Source organism: Adiantum capillus-veneris, chromosome 30 (genome assembly GCF_014529385.1).
Source record: "Adiantum capillus-veneris isolate H3 chromosome 30, ASM1452938v2, whole genome shotgun sequence".
Taxonomy (NCBI): Eukaryota; Viridiplantae; Streptophyta; class Polypodiopsida; order Polypodiales; family Pteridaceae; genus Adiantum; species Adiantum capillus-veneris.
In genome coordinates, this window is record NC_140960.1 from 91,265,322 (window position 1) to 91,280,505 (window position 15,184).

At 48.7% G+C, this 15,184-nt stretch overlaps 1 protein-coding gene across 1 annotated transcript in view; it reads right to left on the reverse strand.

Annotated features, from left to right (window-relative positions):
• Positions 1 to 828: 828 nt before the first annotated feature.
• LOC147418392 (protein IN CHLOROPLAST ATPASE BIOGENESIS, chloroplastic-like) overlaps positions 829 to 15,184 on the reverse strand; it is a 115,787-nt gene continuing 101,431 nt past the window's right edge. Inside the window, exon 11 of the mRNA XM_086506934.1 lies at positions 829 to 1,255. Coding sequence (XP_086363060.1) covers positions 1,115 to 1,255 — 141 coding nt within the window. The 3' untranslated portion in view covers positions 829 to 1,114. The remainder of the gene's footprint in view (positions 1,256 to 15,184) is intronic.

The following is a 15,184-nucleotide window of genomic DNA, read 5'->3' on the forward strand; positions in this document are numbered from 1 at the left end:
TTCAATTTTGTGGTAAGCTTGAGGGGTAGTCAACACATGCCCAAGCATTAGCTACGTCATTATCGAAACTAATCATGATGAGGAAACTACTCTCCAAGATATTCGAGATCCAAATTCAACAAGGCTGCAAACTAGAAGACATTTGCCAAGAAGTTTCCCGTTGATAAAGTTTTTACTTCATACATGAGCCCAATCAAGTTTTATTCTTCTTTTGTACAGTTTCCTCTTGAAACCATGCATTTGAAATTTTGCTGAAGTAGATTGATGAAATTTTCATTTTTTTAATGAAAGCACAATTTAACCATAACACTAATATACATTATCTTACAATATCAAAGGTGTTGGTGACTTCTACTTACAAATAAGAGATCTTAATTTTCATTTTTGGATGAAAGCACAATGTAACTGTAATACAAATAGTATACAACTATCTTACAATATCAAAGGTGTTCTACTTGCAAACAAGAGATCATAATTGGAGTACATTGCACATTCCATAGCAAGGTACACAATTGCCATGCTTTCTCGAGTGGAACGATAGTGCAAGGTGACTAGTTAATCATGCAGTAAAATTTATTGCCATTGGTAAGCACGCAAGCGTGGCTTACTTAAGATTAGTTCTTGAGAGACATGCTTGATGCTTTTGACCCTTTCTGTGCTTAAACACAAACTAAAGAACTGAAGTTTGTAAAGTGGAGCATTTATAAAGGTAATGATAGGTGTACGCATAGAAACATCGATGATAGGTCAACAAAATGCAAAAAATAAACTTTTTTGTACTTAATTCTATGGCCCCTTCTGAGAAAATCAAATGACTGAATCTCGAAATGTACAAGGAGTTTTTTTTTTCTGTTTTTTCTTTGGTTTTGGGACTTTATGATAATAGAGTACATGTACATAAATCTTCGATAATATCCACAATACAAGGAAGGATCAAGACTTGTAAAGCACGGAAGAGGGGCCTAGTAGCACCGCCGCAAAGAATTTCGCCACTGACAGCCCTGCCTGACAATCTGGAGATTTCTCAGGGTAAAACAACACCTTAAGGTGATAGACAGGCTGGCCCTCCAAGAATAGTTCAAAGAGCTGTCTGAGAAAATTGCAGATGTTAGTTTTAGTCTGCAAGCAATATGAAATTTGAAAACTCTACAAGCCCAGCTTCCTTGTAACAGTCTGCCAATCGTTCTCGAATACTATCCCAGCTTCCATCTACCGATGCAAGATCCAAGAGAAATGCAGCTTGATCGAGTGCCACCTGCATGCCACACAAACCAGTCACTGAAATTGCTGCCTGAACGCAATGCAGCTGTGGCCTTCTCTTGAAAAGTTGCCCAAATCTTGACACTCCACAGGCTCTAGTTATGTTTCTTCTCGCAGTTGGAAGTACTGTTGAAAATGGTCTTATCAACTATCTGGTGCCTCTTCTTCACACATAAAACTTCATACATTTTCATAATAGTCACCCAAATGCTAGAGGACCTCCATATCTGTAAAGACACCTTGGTTATGCCTGATTAATCCAACTTTCTTATCTGATTAAAACAACTTTCTTATCTTACCACAACTAATTATCATGACGCACAATCCACGCATCAGATTGCAGGAGAGCGTAGACACTACTGGCTGAATGTATTCCAAGCTGACATTGGCAATATTCCAATCCAAACAACGGGAGTCTTCATTCAAAGGAGGAATAGGTGAGAGATCGGCAAGCATGCCACGAATTGCTTGCCAAGGAGGAGAATAATGAGGTCCCAATCCAAAAAGAGACTTCGCAGCAGAGAATGAAAGAGCATGACCGGTGTCATCTACCACTTGATGCACTTGGCCTATCCCTTTTTTGAGAAAGAAAATATGCTTGATGAGGAGAGCACTGGACCAAAGTAAAAGAGAAAGCCTTGCTCCAATGCAGGCTCTCAAATCAGAGGGAATTGCCAAGAGAGGATTGCCGGCCATTCCATTCCAAATGCAATGTGACAGCCTTCCAATCAATAACAAGAGAATGAGTAAAGGGACAACTAGAAATGTGCCCTTCAAGCTTGCCAAAATGACCTCCCAATAGGTTGGCTGCCAATGACCAAAGGACGGAGTGACAATATGCGCACACAAATGTGATACCATAGGTGACCAAGGTTGTCGTTGTGCCACCAAGACCGGCAACAGGGTAGCTTTCCGAGCCAGAACATGACTACGCAAATCCAAAATATTCAGCCCGCCAAGGCGCTTGGGAGAACACAACTTGTCAATAGATAAGAGCTGGAGACCCTTTCTACGAGCTGAGGTGTGCCAGAAATGCTTCAAAATAGTAGACATAAGGGAATGCAAGTATGACCGAGACCATGATAATAGAGGTAAGTAAAACTGCACATAAGCCATAAGGATGCACTGGACAATCCTGAGTCGGACATGCAGAGGCCAAGTGGACAATTTCCAATAGTTTAACTTGGAGTACAAACGTTGGAGCACCCAATCCGTTTTTTTGTGAAGCTGACTCATTCCAAGCGAGGGGATAACCCAAATGACGAACTATGACTTGTGGAGGAACAATCTCCCCTGACCACAACAGCTTATGCCAATCATACTCATTCAAAGGAAGCAGCTTAGATTTACGGAAATTAACTTTGAGGCCTCCCGCCAATCCAAACAAGTGAAGAGCATGCATAATTTGTGGAGCATCATCATAGCGGTTATGAGGCATAAACAAAGAGTCATCCGCATAAGCCTGACCAGCAAAGTGTTGCCCAACTCACACATACACACACATAAACACTTGTTTTTTTGTAAAAGTGAATTTCCATCAAGTAGAAGAATGTACAAGACATAGCAATGCAAAATGGATAAAGCCACACGAAAAGGCTGATACAGTCATCAACAACCTCCAATGAATTGAGATGTCTCCCAAATGGAAACAATCACAAAGAGACTAAAGGAGTTGAGTAAGAAAGTATGGGTAGAGTAAAGCTGAATAATTGCTGCCATGATGGAAAGCCTGCTGAAGGAGATTACGTGTGCGATAAATAGCCCTAAGGACCCAGAATTGCACTCGGGCAAGAAAGTATACTCATACTTTGATAACGGTGGATTCAATTGGCCAAATCCAGAAGAGTCTTTCAGAACGATAGCGAGGGAAATGATATTGCAACCTTAGTGTAACCTCATGAAAAAACTCTTGAGCATGAAAACAACACCATAACATATGAGGTACTGTCTTTGTTGGCAATAGCCACATAAAGAGGAAGCCATACACCCATAGTTTTTCAATACGTCAACCATACGTTGGACGCACACGGGTATGGAAGTACGGAATAAGTACGGATCAGACTACCCAAAAATTCCACACGTCCGATAGCCTACTACATAGGACGCTTAAAAACCTACATACTACACCAGCATGTTTAAAACTTTATACACAAACACAAAACCATAGAAAGTTCAGAAATTAGAATTTAGAGACTAGCTTGTGGGCACGAAGGTGAGCAATTGAGGGCGAGAGGATGGGCTGGACCTTGATTCATAGCTCGCAGCTCACTGATGTGCTGCAATGCCTTCATAACAGAGTCAGCACTCTAACTCGCGCGGCCAAAAAACTGCATGCGAAAATATTTTGCCCCAAATTTTTTGTCGGGTACGGAATTACTTTCCGTACGTTTCCGTACTTGGACGAGTACGGAAGTACGGCTGGGCAACCACACGGGTATGAAAAAACTATGCATACACCAATGTGCTAGAAAGATCCGACCAGAAAGCATACCTCTGAGATAGCGCCAAGGGAAAACCCCATTTTTTGAGAGGCAATTTGCACCTCCAAGTCTTTTGTAAGAAAACTTTTCCACCAACAAAGAGGTTTGTGCAAATTTTATCACCGATTACCATGCTCTAAAATCTGAGTGGGACGAATGAGCAGCTGATATGCATTGGAAGTAGTAAGGGCATGAAGACCAAAGGGAGGAATACACTCACGATCAAAACATCAATCCTGCAAACTCTCCAAAATCTAAGGAATTGGTTAAAAAGATGTAAGAAGCTAACTAATAGCTCTCCATATTGGTTCCACATGCCATTTTCAACTAACCACAAGAAAGAAAGAGCCACATAATGAACATGACATATACCAATCATAGAGAGAATACATACTTTCCTTCGATAGCCAAAGCTAATGCTTGTAGAAAGAAAGACTCTTCTCCGATGAGATACAATATCTGGTGAGGGATTAAAAGACGTGTTTAAGAAGAACCCGGTTGCGCTCGCTGCTGCTAACCTCGCCATCGCTGCTCCTTCCCCTTGCCCGTCAGCTCGGCCCCCCCCCCGGGCTGCCTCCTGCACCTTCGCCCCCACGGCTCACTCCCTGCGCCCGCTGCCCATTCCCAGCCCTCGCTACCCCTGCCCGCCTGCCCGCCCGCCCACGCTGCCTGTTCATCCCCCTCCCCTCTTCCCTTTCCTCTGCTTGCTTCCTCTCTTGTCCCCTCAGCCCCGTCGTTCCCACAATCCCGCCCCCCCGCTGTAGGCAGTTATCGGCTTCGGCGCCCACTTCGTCTTCATCATCTTCGCCTTGCCTCGCTCCTTTTGTCTTCGTCATTTTAGCAACAGACACTGATGGAGGGCTCTACTCTGCCACAGAGGGACTTGACAGAAGCCCCCTCGCCCGATCCAGCGGAACCCACCATCTGACTTGCTCTCTCGCCGACAGAGCGAGCGAGCTTAGAGGCAGAGGTGGCACGCCTTCAGGCCACCTCTGTTATTTGCAAGATTATCGGCACCAGACCTAGCAGAGGGGAGGTGCGAGATTTCCTCCAGGCCCGCATTTTAGTAGAGGTGGGCAAGATCATGGACGTTTAGCTTCTCGGGAGTGGCTAAGATCAAATAGAGTTTGAGTCTTCCGAGATGGCATCCAAGGTCATTGTGATGAGCCCCCTGGCCATCCGAGTAGCTAGAGCTCACTTTCGACAGTGGCGCCATGGATTCGATCCGGCTACCGATATTCTTGTTGAGGAGGCAGACCTCCCTATCTCAGTCTGCTTCCCAGGTTTGAGGAGAGAGTACCTCCCGCTCCTGTCCAGGATTCGTTCAGAGATTGGGACTGTCTTGGAGACACCTTGCACAACTTTTGTAGCTGCCAAGGCAGCTGGCATACCTTCAGTATGGGTTCAGGTTAAGGACACCCACACCCTCCCGAAGGTGGTCCTTCTCCCTCGGATGAGTGGTGGTTGGCTCCGCCAGAACGTGGAGTATTCGGGCCTCCCGAACCAGTGCTTTGTTTGTCGACAGATGGGCCACCTAGCAAAGGCTTGTCCTCGGAGAAGGCCTAGACCTTCGGCACAGACCCAGACCCAGCCTCCTGGGGCTGGCCAGACACAGCAGGAAGAGACACAGGAAGCTCAAGCAGACCCCTCCTCCGCGCCTGGTGCCCAGGCAGAGGAGGGACGACAACAGGTTTGTGGCCGTCGCCGTCACGGACCACCACGGCAGTTCGGCCCCCTGGTGGTCGAGGCCAACAGCAATGGGAACCGCTTTGACCCCTTACAGCAAGATAAGGCCACAATTCCACCCTCCACCTCAGCTTCACCACCAACAGCCCCTCCTCCCCCCCGAGCCACCCACTGCCTTGCCCCCCTTGCCTCTCCCCAATCCCGCCCCCTCCCCTCCCATTCCACCCACTAGCCCCCTTGCTTCCTCATCCTCTCCTTCTCTTGCCCCACAGCTGGCTCAGGGGGAAGGACCCTCATTGGCTGCTAGGAGGTCTCTTGGCAGTGCCTTTACCACGAGCCGTCTAGTGAGAGAGGATCAGACTTTCTTGTGGACCCCCTTCTGGTGCAGACGTCTCCCTTTGCCACCGTCCCTCGAGGCATAGTCACAAGGAACACATCCCGAGAAGTGGGGACGAGGGACGGGGCTAAAATGGATTTTTAGTGTAAAACAGAGGGCGGGACGACAAGTGGGGACGTGAAGCCCGAAAATGGGCATCCCCTGTGACTATACCTCGAGGATTGACGAGTTTCGACATTCGCTGCCGATGGCGCTTCTTCGCCTACGACTTCACACGCTTCCTCGGCGACTCTTCACCAGACTTTGAGGTGGCTTGCTTCAGAGTCCATGTTCTGTTTCTTGCAGTTAGAGGAATAGAGGCCCTGGACACAACGATTGGCTTCTCTTTTCCTCTGTGTGGCAAGGACTAGTCTGAGTGGACTCTGGACTCCGTATTGGACTCGCTACAAACCCAGGCTCTTGAGTTCTCTCACCACATGGGAGACTTGGGGATTAAAGATTTGGTACAGACCTTGTGGCCCTTGGCCAAGTTATCGGTGACACTTGCGGACACTGTAGGATGTAGACACATTGTAGTAGGCTTCTTTGCTGACATGCACAGCCCACCATGCTATGTATATACACATGAGGACTCCTAGACAGAGGAGGTAGCCCGATAAGGGGCCCGCTCTTCTTTGGCCTGGGTGGGACAGTCTTTACAGTCACGCCCCATGGATTACTCCCCATCCAAGCCGGCCTCGAAGATAGCGAGATTGGCTGTTGTTGCAACATCGGTTTTCTCTCATTGACTCCATGAGGATTGTCTCAATGGAATGTGTAGGGGTTAGGAGAACCCCAGTTTCAGCATCAACGGGGTCGTTTACGGATGCCTTGTGCATGGTGAGGATAATATGCTTATGCTTCAGGAGCATCATCTTTGTGAGAGCCGCATCAGACGATGTGGTCAGATCTTGCGTAGCCGCTATGAGATATTTTAGTGAGCTGCATTTCGACCTGGTGGTATTCAGGGAGGGGTATGTATGACTATTGCGGATTCATAGCAGCAGGCCATTGTGGGCAAAGGCAAGGCTCAGTGGATTACTATGCAAGTTCAGGGTTGCCTCATGGGCTTCCTGAACATTTATGCGCCCAATGTGGCAAGTGCACAAGCAGAGTTTTGGTCTCATATTGTAGAGTCTTTGCCACATGCAGAGCGGTGGTGTGTTGGGGGAGACTTCAATAGGATTGGAGGTAGCCATGCTACTGTACATGGGGCTGAGTTGGCAGCTTGGGAGCATCTATGTATGACTTTGAGGATCTTTGATGTTTGGTAGCATTCAGGCTTTGTGAGGCCCCCAGACAGCTTGTCTTTCTCTCGCTCTGACCGCAAAGTAGGAGGAGTGGATCTATCTCGGATAGATCCCTTCTGTGCCAGTGACTACATGTGTGACATGGGTGGATCTGTCCACATTCTGGCAGGGACTTCTTTTTCCGACCATGCCCCAGTGAGGATCACTGTGACTGAGAGACAAAAAAGGGAGAGCACGATGTTGCGCATCCTTGAGAGGATCTTGTTGGACTCAGAGCTTAGAGAGCGAGTGGAGGCACTTTGGACAGAGGGCTTGGACACACAGGACACACCTGCTGGTAGACTGGCCTTTGGACTTGCTGAGCTTAGTCGTTTCTTCTTCGAGTATGCAGCTCGCTTGGCTACAGCCAGGGAGGAAGAGAAGCGCCTCCGACGGGGCATTTCTTCCTTATAGAGGATGTAGGAGCATCACCCAGACAATCCTTGGGTGGAGGAGCAATTGCAGCACGCTCGACAGGAGCTTGATAGCATTGAGGAGAGGCATCATGAGTTTGCCTTCCATTGGCAGGCATCTCAGTGGACCTACGTGGGTGACAGAGTTACTGGGGGGTTCTTTGAGACGGTGGCTCCCAACCATCGCACTCCACTGTCAGCCAATTGAGGGGACCGGACGGGTCAGTTGCTTCAGAGCCTGAGGACATGCGTGCAAATGCTATTGACTTTTACCGAGATTTGCGGTCAGTAGCTGAGCCTCAGTCAGAGCGTCAAGATGCATGCAGAGAGCAGGTTTGGGCACAGATGCCCTGCCTTGTTACTGAGGAGATGCATCAGAGACTATTCCCCTCCAGCTAGAGGAGATCCATGAGGCCCTTACAGCACTCCCCCGTGGTAGCTGTCCAGGGGTGGATGGTTTGACTCCCAATTTCTTTTTGGAGTACTGGGACTTGCTTGGTTCAGATCTTTGCACCTCTTTTCAGTACATCTTGCACACTGGAGAGATGCCTAGCAGCATGAGTGAGGGCTTGATTAAAGATTTACCTTATTCCCAAGGAAGGTAGCTCCTTGGATGAGATTCGACAGTGGCAACCGATCACCATTCTTAACTCAGCCTACAAAATTCTAGCAAAGGCTTTGAGTTTGAGGATTCAGCCACTACCAAAGAGCATTATACATGGGACCCATACAAGTTTTGTCAAGAAGCGTTGTATCCTTGACAACATCTTCACTTTTTGGTAGGCATCTGCCCTCGCGTGTATCCGAGGTGAGGATCTGGTGATACTCCTCGATTTTGAGAAGGCTTACGACAGAGTTGATTGGGACTTCTTGGAGGGCACTCTATGCAGGATGGGTTTCTCAGATGCTTCGATAGAGGTGTGTCAGCTCTCTACAGGCGTACACACAGTCAAGTGCTCTTGGCAGGAGGACGAGGGGAGCGCTTCATGCTCCCACAATTGGTTAGACAGGGTTGCCCTCTAGCCCCCTTCCTCTTTATGTTCTATGCTGAGGCGATGAGCAGATTTTTGGCTTCACAGCAGGATGGCTTGCGAGGTTTAGAGCTTCCGATTAGGGGAGACGAGCTACTGGACGTTGAGTTGGCCAATCTGCACAGGTGTGAGCAAGCTCTAGAGAGGTGTTTTGTTGTCCATCGGGCGCACTGATCAATTGGAGGAAGACAGTGGCTTTCTCGGTTGGCGGTGCTTCTACGCTTGATTGTTCCCCACGAGAGGGCTTCAGGTGGATCCCCCCAAGGACTCCAATACGATATTTGGGTTGTCAGGTTGGCTTAGACTTGTCTCCTAAGTAGCAAATTTCTCCCCTCCTCCTGTCCATTAGGAGGAAGTTGCTGCATTGGAGTTATGCACGGCTCTCTATGGCAGGCATAGTTGTAGCGGTCAACCAGATGTTGTTGGCTATTATGTGGTATATCACGTCATGCTGGATCTTCTCGAGCTCCTATATCAGCCAGTTGGAGAGGCTGATCAGGAACTTTTATGGTCAGGGCGCGACACCTTGCCCGGGCGAAAGTAGCTTGGCAGGTCATCACCTTACCAAGTTCTTAGGGGGGGCTGGGGATCATCGATCCAGCACAGAAGAGTAGAGCCCTTCTTGGGAAGTTTGTGGTGAAAGGACTGCTTCTAGGGGAGGAGCCCTAGAAGGATTTGTTGCTTCACCGGCTTCGAGCTCGTATGCCCTAGGCAGGTTGCCCCTTGGAGCCCTTCCATCGGGTGGATTTTTAAAGAGATGCGTAGAGTTGGTTTGAGCAGGAGGATGGAGGACCGTTTTACTGCAAGCTTGCTTAGATCCTAGGAGCGGTTGAGGAGTGGCCTAGAGTAGCATCAACCCACCTGCACAGAGGAGCAATTGAGACAGCCCCTTGTTTGGAACCCCTTGGTCAGCACTTAGAGGGGCCACCTGGTTGGTAGTAGGCCTCATGTTTCTTGGGGTCCCATGGCAGAGAGTCCAGCCCGCACTCTTGGTGACTGGCTTCAATTTTCAGGTTTGTCCAAGGAGGCTCAGAGCATCCAACTACGAGGCATGAGAGGTGTGCAGAGCATGTGCCAAGACATTACAGAGGCTTTACCAGCTGAGTGGCTCACCCCTCTAGACAGGCTCCTAGATGGATGGGGGCCTTCATGCGACTGGAGGTCCTCATCGCAGTTCGGGCTTGCTTGGAGTCCATACTTCGAATGTTTTTTGAGATCCAGGGAGAGGGTCGCCTTCACAGAGTCTCAGGCGAGGCTCCACAGGTTGTAGAGTGTTCCTTTCAGAGGATGCGAGTTTTAGGCATCTGTGGGAGGACCTATGTCATAGATCCTTACCTTGCAGATCTTGAGACAGGATACTAGCGACTTTGGGCTTGGAACAGCTGCCCTCTACCTCGAGTGCAGTGGGACCCTGGAGAGTGGTTCTGGAGAGACCCCTTCTCTGCAACCGATCACCATGGGATCCCATTCTTTCAGTACACAGTTCAACTAGGGCGTCACATACTGGCAGCACCGAGGGAGGCTCGCCCTGCTGCAACATTTCATTGGCAGGAGGAGGGTCTCACACCTCAATTCTTGTCAGGTTTCTAGGAGAGGTTGTAGGACTCTAGACAGCCAAGGAGAGTCACTGTGTTCCAGTGGCTTGTTGCACACAGAGCTACAGCAGTTGGGAGCTGACTAGTGCACAATGGTTTTTTGCCAACCTGTGCAGCTTGTGGCCAGCCTTTGGAGAGTCAAAGACACTGCCTGTGGGACTGCCCCATGGCACAACAGGTTTGGCTTCAGGTTCTTCGGCTGATGCTGCTCTTCCCACAGCTCGACAGCCCACTTGGGGTGCTATAGCCTGGTCCACTCTTACGGGCCCGCCCTCCAATTTGAGTTGGTTTCCATCAGCAGGATGACAGTGATCCAGGGGGTTCGACCTACACTTCAACTTGCCACAGAGCTTACCCCCCAAGAGTGGTGCAGTGAGAGAGAGGTGTGTTGGGAGCTCATATGTGTCCTGACACTATGGTTCATTTGGCAGGCCCGCTGCTTCCGCACCTACGAGGCTCGCCCTGTCCCACCGACAGAGACAGTTCGTGATTTTTGGTTGGAGCTGATTCACACTCTCAGGGGCTGGTTTGAGAGACTCCAGGGCAGTTCCGACTGCACGTGGGAGCGTAGAGAGGTTTTCTTGCGACTCTGGCACCCAGGGCCTTTCTTCACAATGGTCCAGGGTGCACCCAGATGGCACTACCATCCACATGGGTGGCTCTTTCCTCCTCTCATCCTGTGATTTAGCCCCCATTGTACATATTCTGTTTTTTCATTGGGAGAGTCTCCCCTTGTTGTTGATGTAGCCCTCTCTAGTAGAGGTGGTTGTAGCCCTATGGTGTTAATCCCTGCTGCACACACACTTTTCTTGACCTACTGCACAATTTTTTTATTACAAGACCTGCTGCGCGCACACACAGACACACCCACCCACACACACACACACACACACACACACACACACACACACACACACACACACACACACACACACACACCCCCCCTTCTCTCTCTCTCTCTCTCTCTCTCTCTCTCTCTCTCTCTCTCTCTCTCTCTCTCTCACACACAGACACAAACACCCTTTCTAAGCCCCACTCCATCATCCGCATCTGCCCAAAAGGCACAATAGTGGAGTTGTGTCTTGGAAGCTCGCCTCCGCCAACCGTGCTTCTGCCAGTGGGCGATCGTCATCGCTGTCAGATGATGGCTTCTTCACACAACAAAACACCCTCCAGGACGTTGAAGGCGACTTTCATGCTCACACACAAACGGATCACTCACACTTCATTGTGTGATGTTTACATACCCTAGCCGGGTGATGCTCTCTCCGGATTGATGATTTTGTTAGAGTTAGCCTATGCTATGAATACCTCTTACATCCCTAGTGACACATCTCCAAGTTGACTGAACCACCGAAATGCGAGCAGTTTCTACCTTAGGGCAGTTCCTAGCATAGTGAACTATTCGACAACATTTGTATTAGGAGTTGGGAAAACAAGGCAAACACCACCCCTTGCCGAAAGGCACCAAATCTTCTTATATTTAGGTCCAAATATTTGGGGATGGACCTATTCATGTTCCACAATATACATATCTTTACATCCAAGCCTGCTCTTCCTCCAAAAGCAAGCTAGCAAAGAGGAACAATGGAAAGCAGAGAAAGAGGACATGCGGGCTGAAATCGACGTGCTCAAAGGGGAGGTATCGGCCCTTAAAAAAGAGCTGGCTGAAGTTAAGACAAGAGGGGAACTTGAAAAAGGAGAAACTTAGCCCTCAGTGATCGAACTACTCAAGAAAGAGCTTGCAGAGGTGCGATCGCTGAATGTCCTCGAAGAAGGAGAGCTTCAACCCTCTGTCATTGAAGAGCTTAACACGATTAAGGAACAAGTGCGAGCCATCAAAGAAGGTGGGGAGCAACAAAAAGAAATGACGACCTCGTGGGTGGATGTCATCACAAAGACCCAACAAAAAGCAGAAAAGGCCTAAAAATGGATCGAGATTGTCAAGAAAGGAAAAGGCAAGGAAATAGCCCCCACCCCCACACCAACCATCATCAACTTGACACTAGAAGAGAAGCAAAGGAGACGTGTGCGGGTCTTACACGTAAGAATATGTGGTCTCAGAGACCAAGATAATGTGGATAAAGAGGTGAAAGAACTCATGACTCTAGTGGGAGTCAACGAGCAAACGCATACGAGGGCTTGGAGAGTGGGCACTAAAAAAAGTGGGAGCAACGGAGAAACCTCGAAGGAAAGGGCACTCATTCTCCGCTTCCCCTCCATGGAAGCGAAGAAGGATTTCTTGTAGAAGAGACCGACCCTAAAGAAGACTGGCATCTTTCTTGGAGATGACCTCACCCTCCCACAGATTGCTCATATGCAAGAAGTAACGCCGGAAATTAGAGCAGCAAGGGAAAAGGGGAAGATTGCTTTTTACTGGGATGGAAAGGTGGTGGTACTGGAGCGACGCCCCGCATGACGGTGCGAGACCTATGGGACCACACTGAAGATGGCAACCTGGAACTGTAATGGGTCACTCCGTCTTGATGTAGGGCCCTTTGAGGATAGTTTCACAGGGAGAGACATCATTTTCTACTCTGAGACGCATCAAGCACCTGGGCAATCCATGCCACAGCTAAGCGGATATAAATGGGAGATAGCCTGCAGACAGGAGACCAGATCGGAGCATCGAGGACGGGGCTCAGGTGGAGTAGCAGTTCTATTCAGGGAGGAGTTGTAGCCACTGATATATATACCATGCAAGGATGAAAAGGCTAGGTACATGTGGGTGAGGCTCAAGGCAGAGATGGACACATACCTCTACATTGCTATTTGTTACTTTCCTCCTAGTACGTCAGTATATGCATCACCTAGAGGACAATCCCCCTTTTCTATTTTGGATAATGACATATGGGAGTTTTCCAAGGATGGTGACATTATCATACTAGGGGATTTCAATGCTAGGACTGCCCACCACCAGACAATATTTTATGATACTTCCGAGGAGATGCTTAAGGAGCTAGACGTCATTGAGATGGGTCTATCCAGACTATCACAAGATGAGGAATACACTGAATATGGTAGATACTTGATAGATATGGGAACCGCACATAGATTGGCCATTGTGAAAGGCCTACAAAGATTTTCGACAGCTGGAGGTTTTACTTGCTTTCCACACCGACATGGTGCCAGCACAATGGATTATGTTATGGCCCAGCCAGGTCTGGTTCCATTCTTTCAGGATTTCATGGTGGGTACTAGGCCAGTTGGAGTAGCAGTTGATCATGCTATCTTGTCTTTCACCCTAACCTTTCAGTTCAGCACAGCTCCATTAGGAGAGGTTCTCACACACACTCGGTATACCTTCATGAGGGAGACGGATTCTGTGTATATGGATGAGATATACAGGCAGCTATGCACCCAGGAGCCGGGACGGCCACTAGATGAACTCACTCAGATACTGACAGAGACGCTCCATGATGCAGCAACAGAGGCATATCCCCATAGCCAGCCCACACAGAGACAATCTAGGAGCATGCCCTAGAACAGTTGGTATGATGAGGAGTGTAGAGAGACGAGGATCAAATTACAGAGGGAAGTGCTCATGGATATTACCACACATAGATAGTCACGGATTATCTTTCACCGCCTAGTGCGACGAAAGAAAAGGGCTTATCTATCTCAACTAGAGCGGGATTTGTATCAGTTATTTATAAGTCAAGACTCAGGCGAAGCATGGAGGTTATTCCACGAGCATTCACCACCACCAACGGTCACCTCCACTGAGACATGGGGGGAATATGCCACATCTCTCTACACAGCATCAGGGCAACCACCTCTGGCAGACCCACTATAGACATGCCCGAAGAGATGTTCTTTCTTTACTGCCGAGAGGGTAAGGAAAGTCATTGACAGGATGAAGACAAGGAGAGCACATGATCATGATGGCTGGTAGCAGAGCAGTTCATCCATGCCAGAGATATGCTTGTAGAGCTCCTGGCTATGATGTTTAATCGAGCCATGTATTTTCAAGTCAGGAGATCCCACGATTCCCGCGAATTATCGCACCATCATGGTTGGTCACACATTAGCCAGGTTATATGCATCTGTTCTTGAGCAGGAGCTGAGTAGATGGGCAGAGCGAGAGGGCATAAGAGCACCAGGGCAAGCAGGTTTCAAGAGAGGTTTCTCTACTCTTGACCAGATTCTGACACTCACAGCTATTATTGAGGAGGGTAGACACCATGGCAAGAGGATCTATTGTAGCTTTGTGGATTTCCGCAAAGCTTTTGACACAGTGCCGAGAGCCAGACTTATACGCAAACTACAGGACATGGGTGTGCCTACAGAGCTGATATGGGGTATTCTGGCTCTATACAGGACAGTGATGGGGCGGGTACGCACCACTAAGGGAATGTCTAACATGGTCCACTCCACTATTAGAGTAAAGCAGGGATGCCCCCTATCCCCGACTCTTTTTGGGATGTATGTGGATGAGTTTTCGGACTATGTAGAGCGTTAGGGGGACAGGGGGGCTCAGCTAGCAGGGACATGGATTCCGCTGTTACTGTATGTTGATGTTTTCTTGCTGATTTTTGACTCTCCAGAGGGGTTGCAACGTCATTTGGATGCTTTGCATACATTTGCTCGTGACAGTGGATTGTCTGTCAATCTTGGGAAAACCAAGGTTATGGTGTTCAACACCACACCACAGTGGGTCAGGAGGTCGGCACCCACATTTACGTATGGCCAGGAGACTGTGGAGTAGACAAATGTATATACTTATCTTGGGGTAGTCTTCGGTGGACTGGCGTTTTCACTAAGGAGAGCATCAAAGACTAGACCGACGAGAGCATATGCAGCTTTGGGAGGACTCGAGAGGATGTGTTCACAGGTTCAATTTCAGGAACCGCAAACAAAGCTTTGGCTTTTTGACACTCTAGTGACTCCAGCTATGCTCTATGGAGTTCAGGTGTGGGGACCCTCAGTAGACCGCCATGGGAGATCTGGCAACACAGATGGATGGAGATGTATGGAGAGGCTGGTCTCTATGATCGCTCGGATGATTCGGGCTAAGGCCTCAGTATCACATGAGATTACCCGAGCCGAGCCAG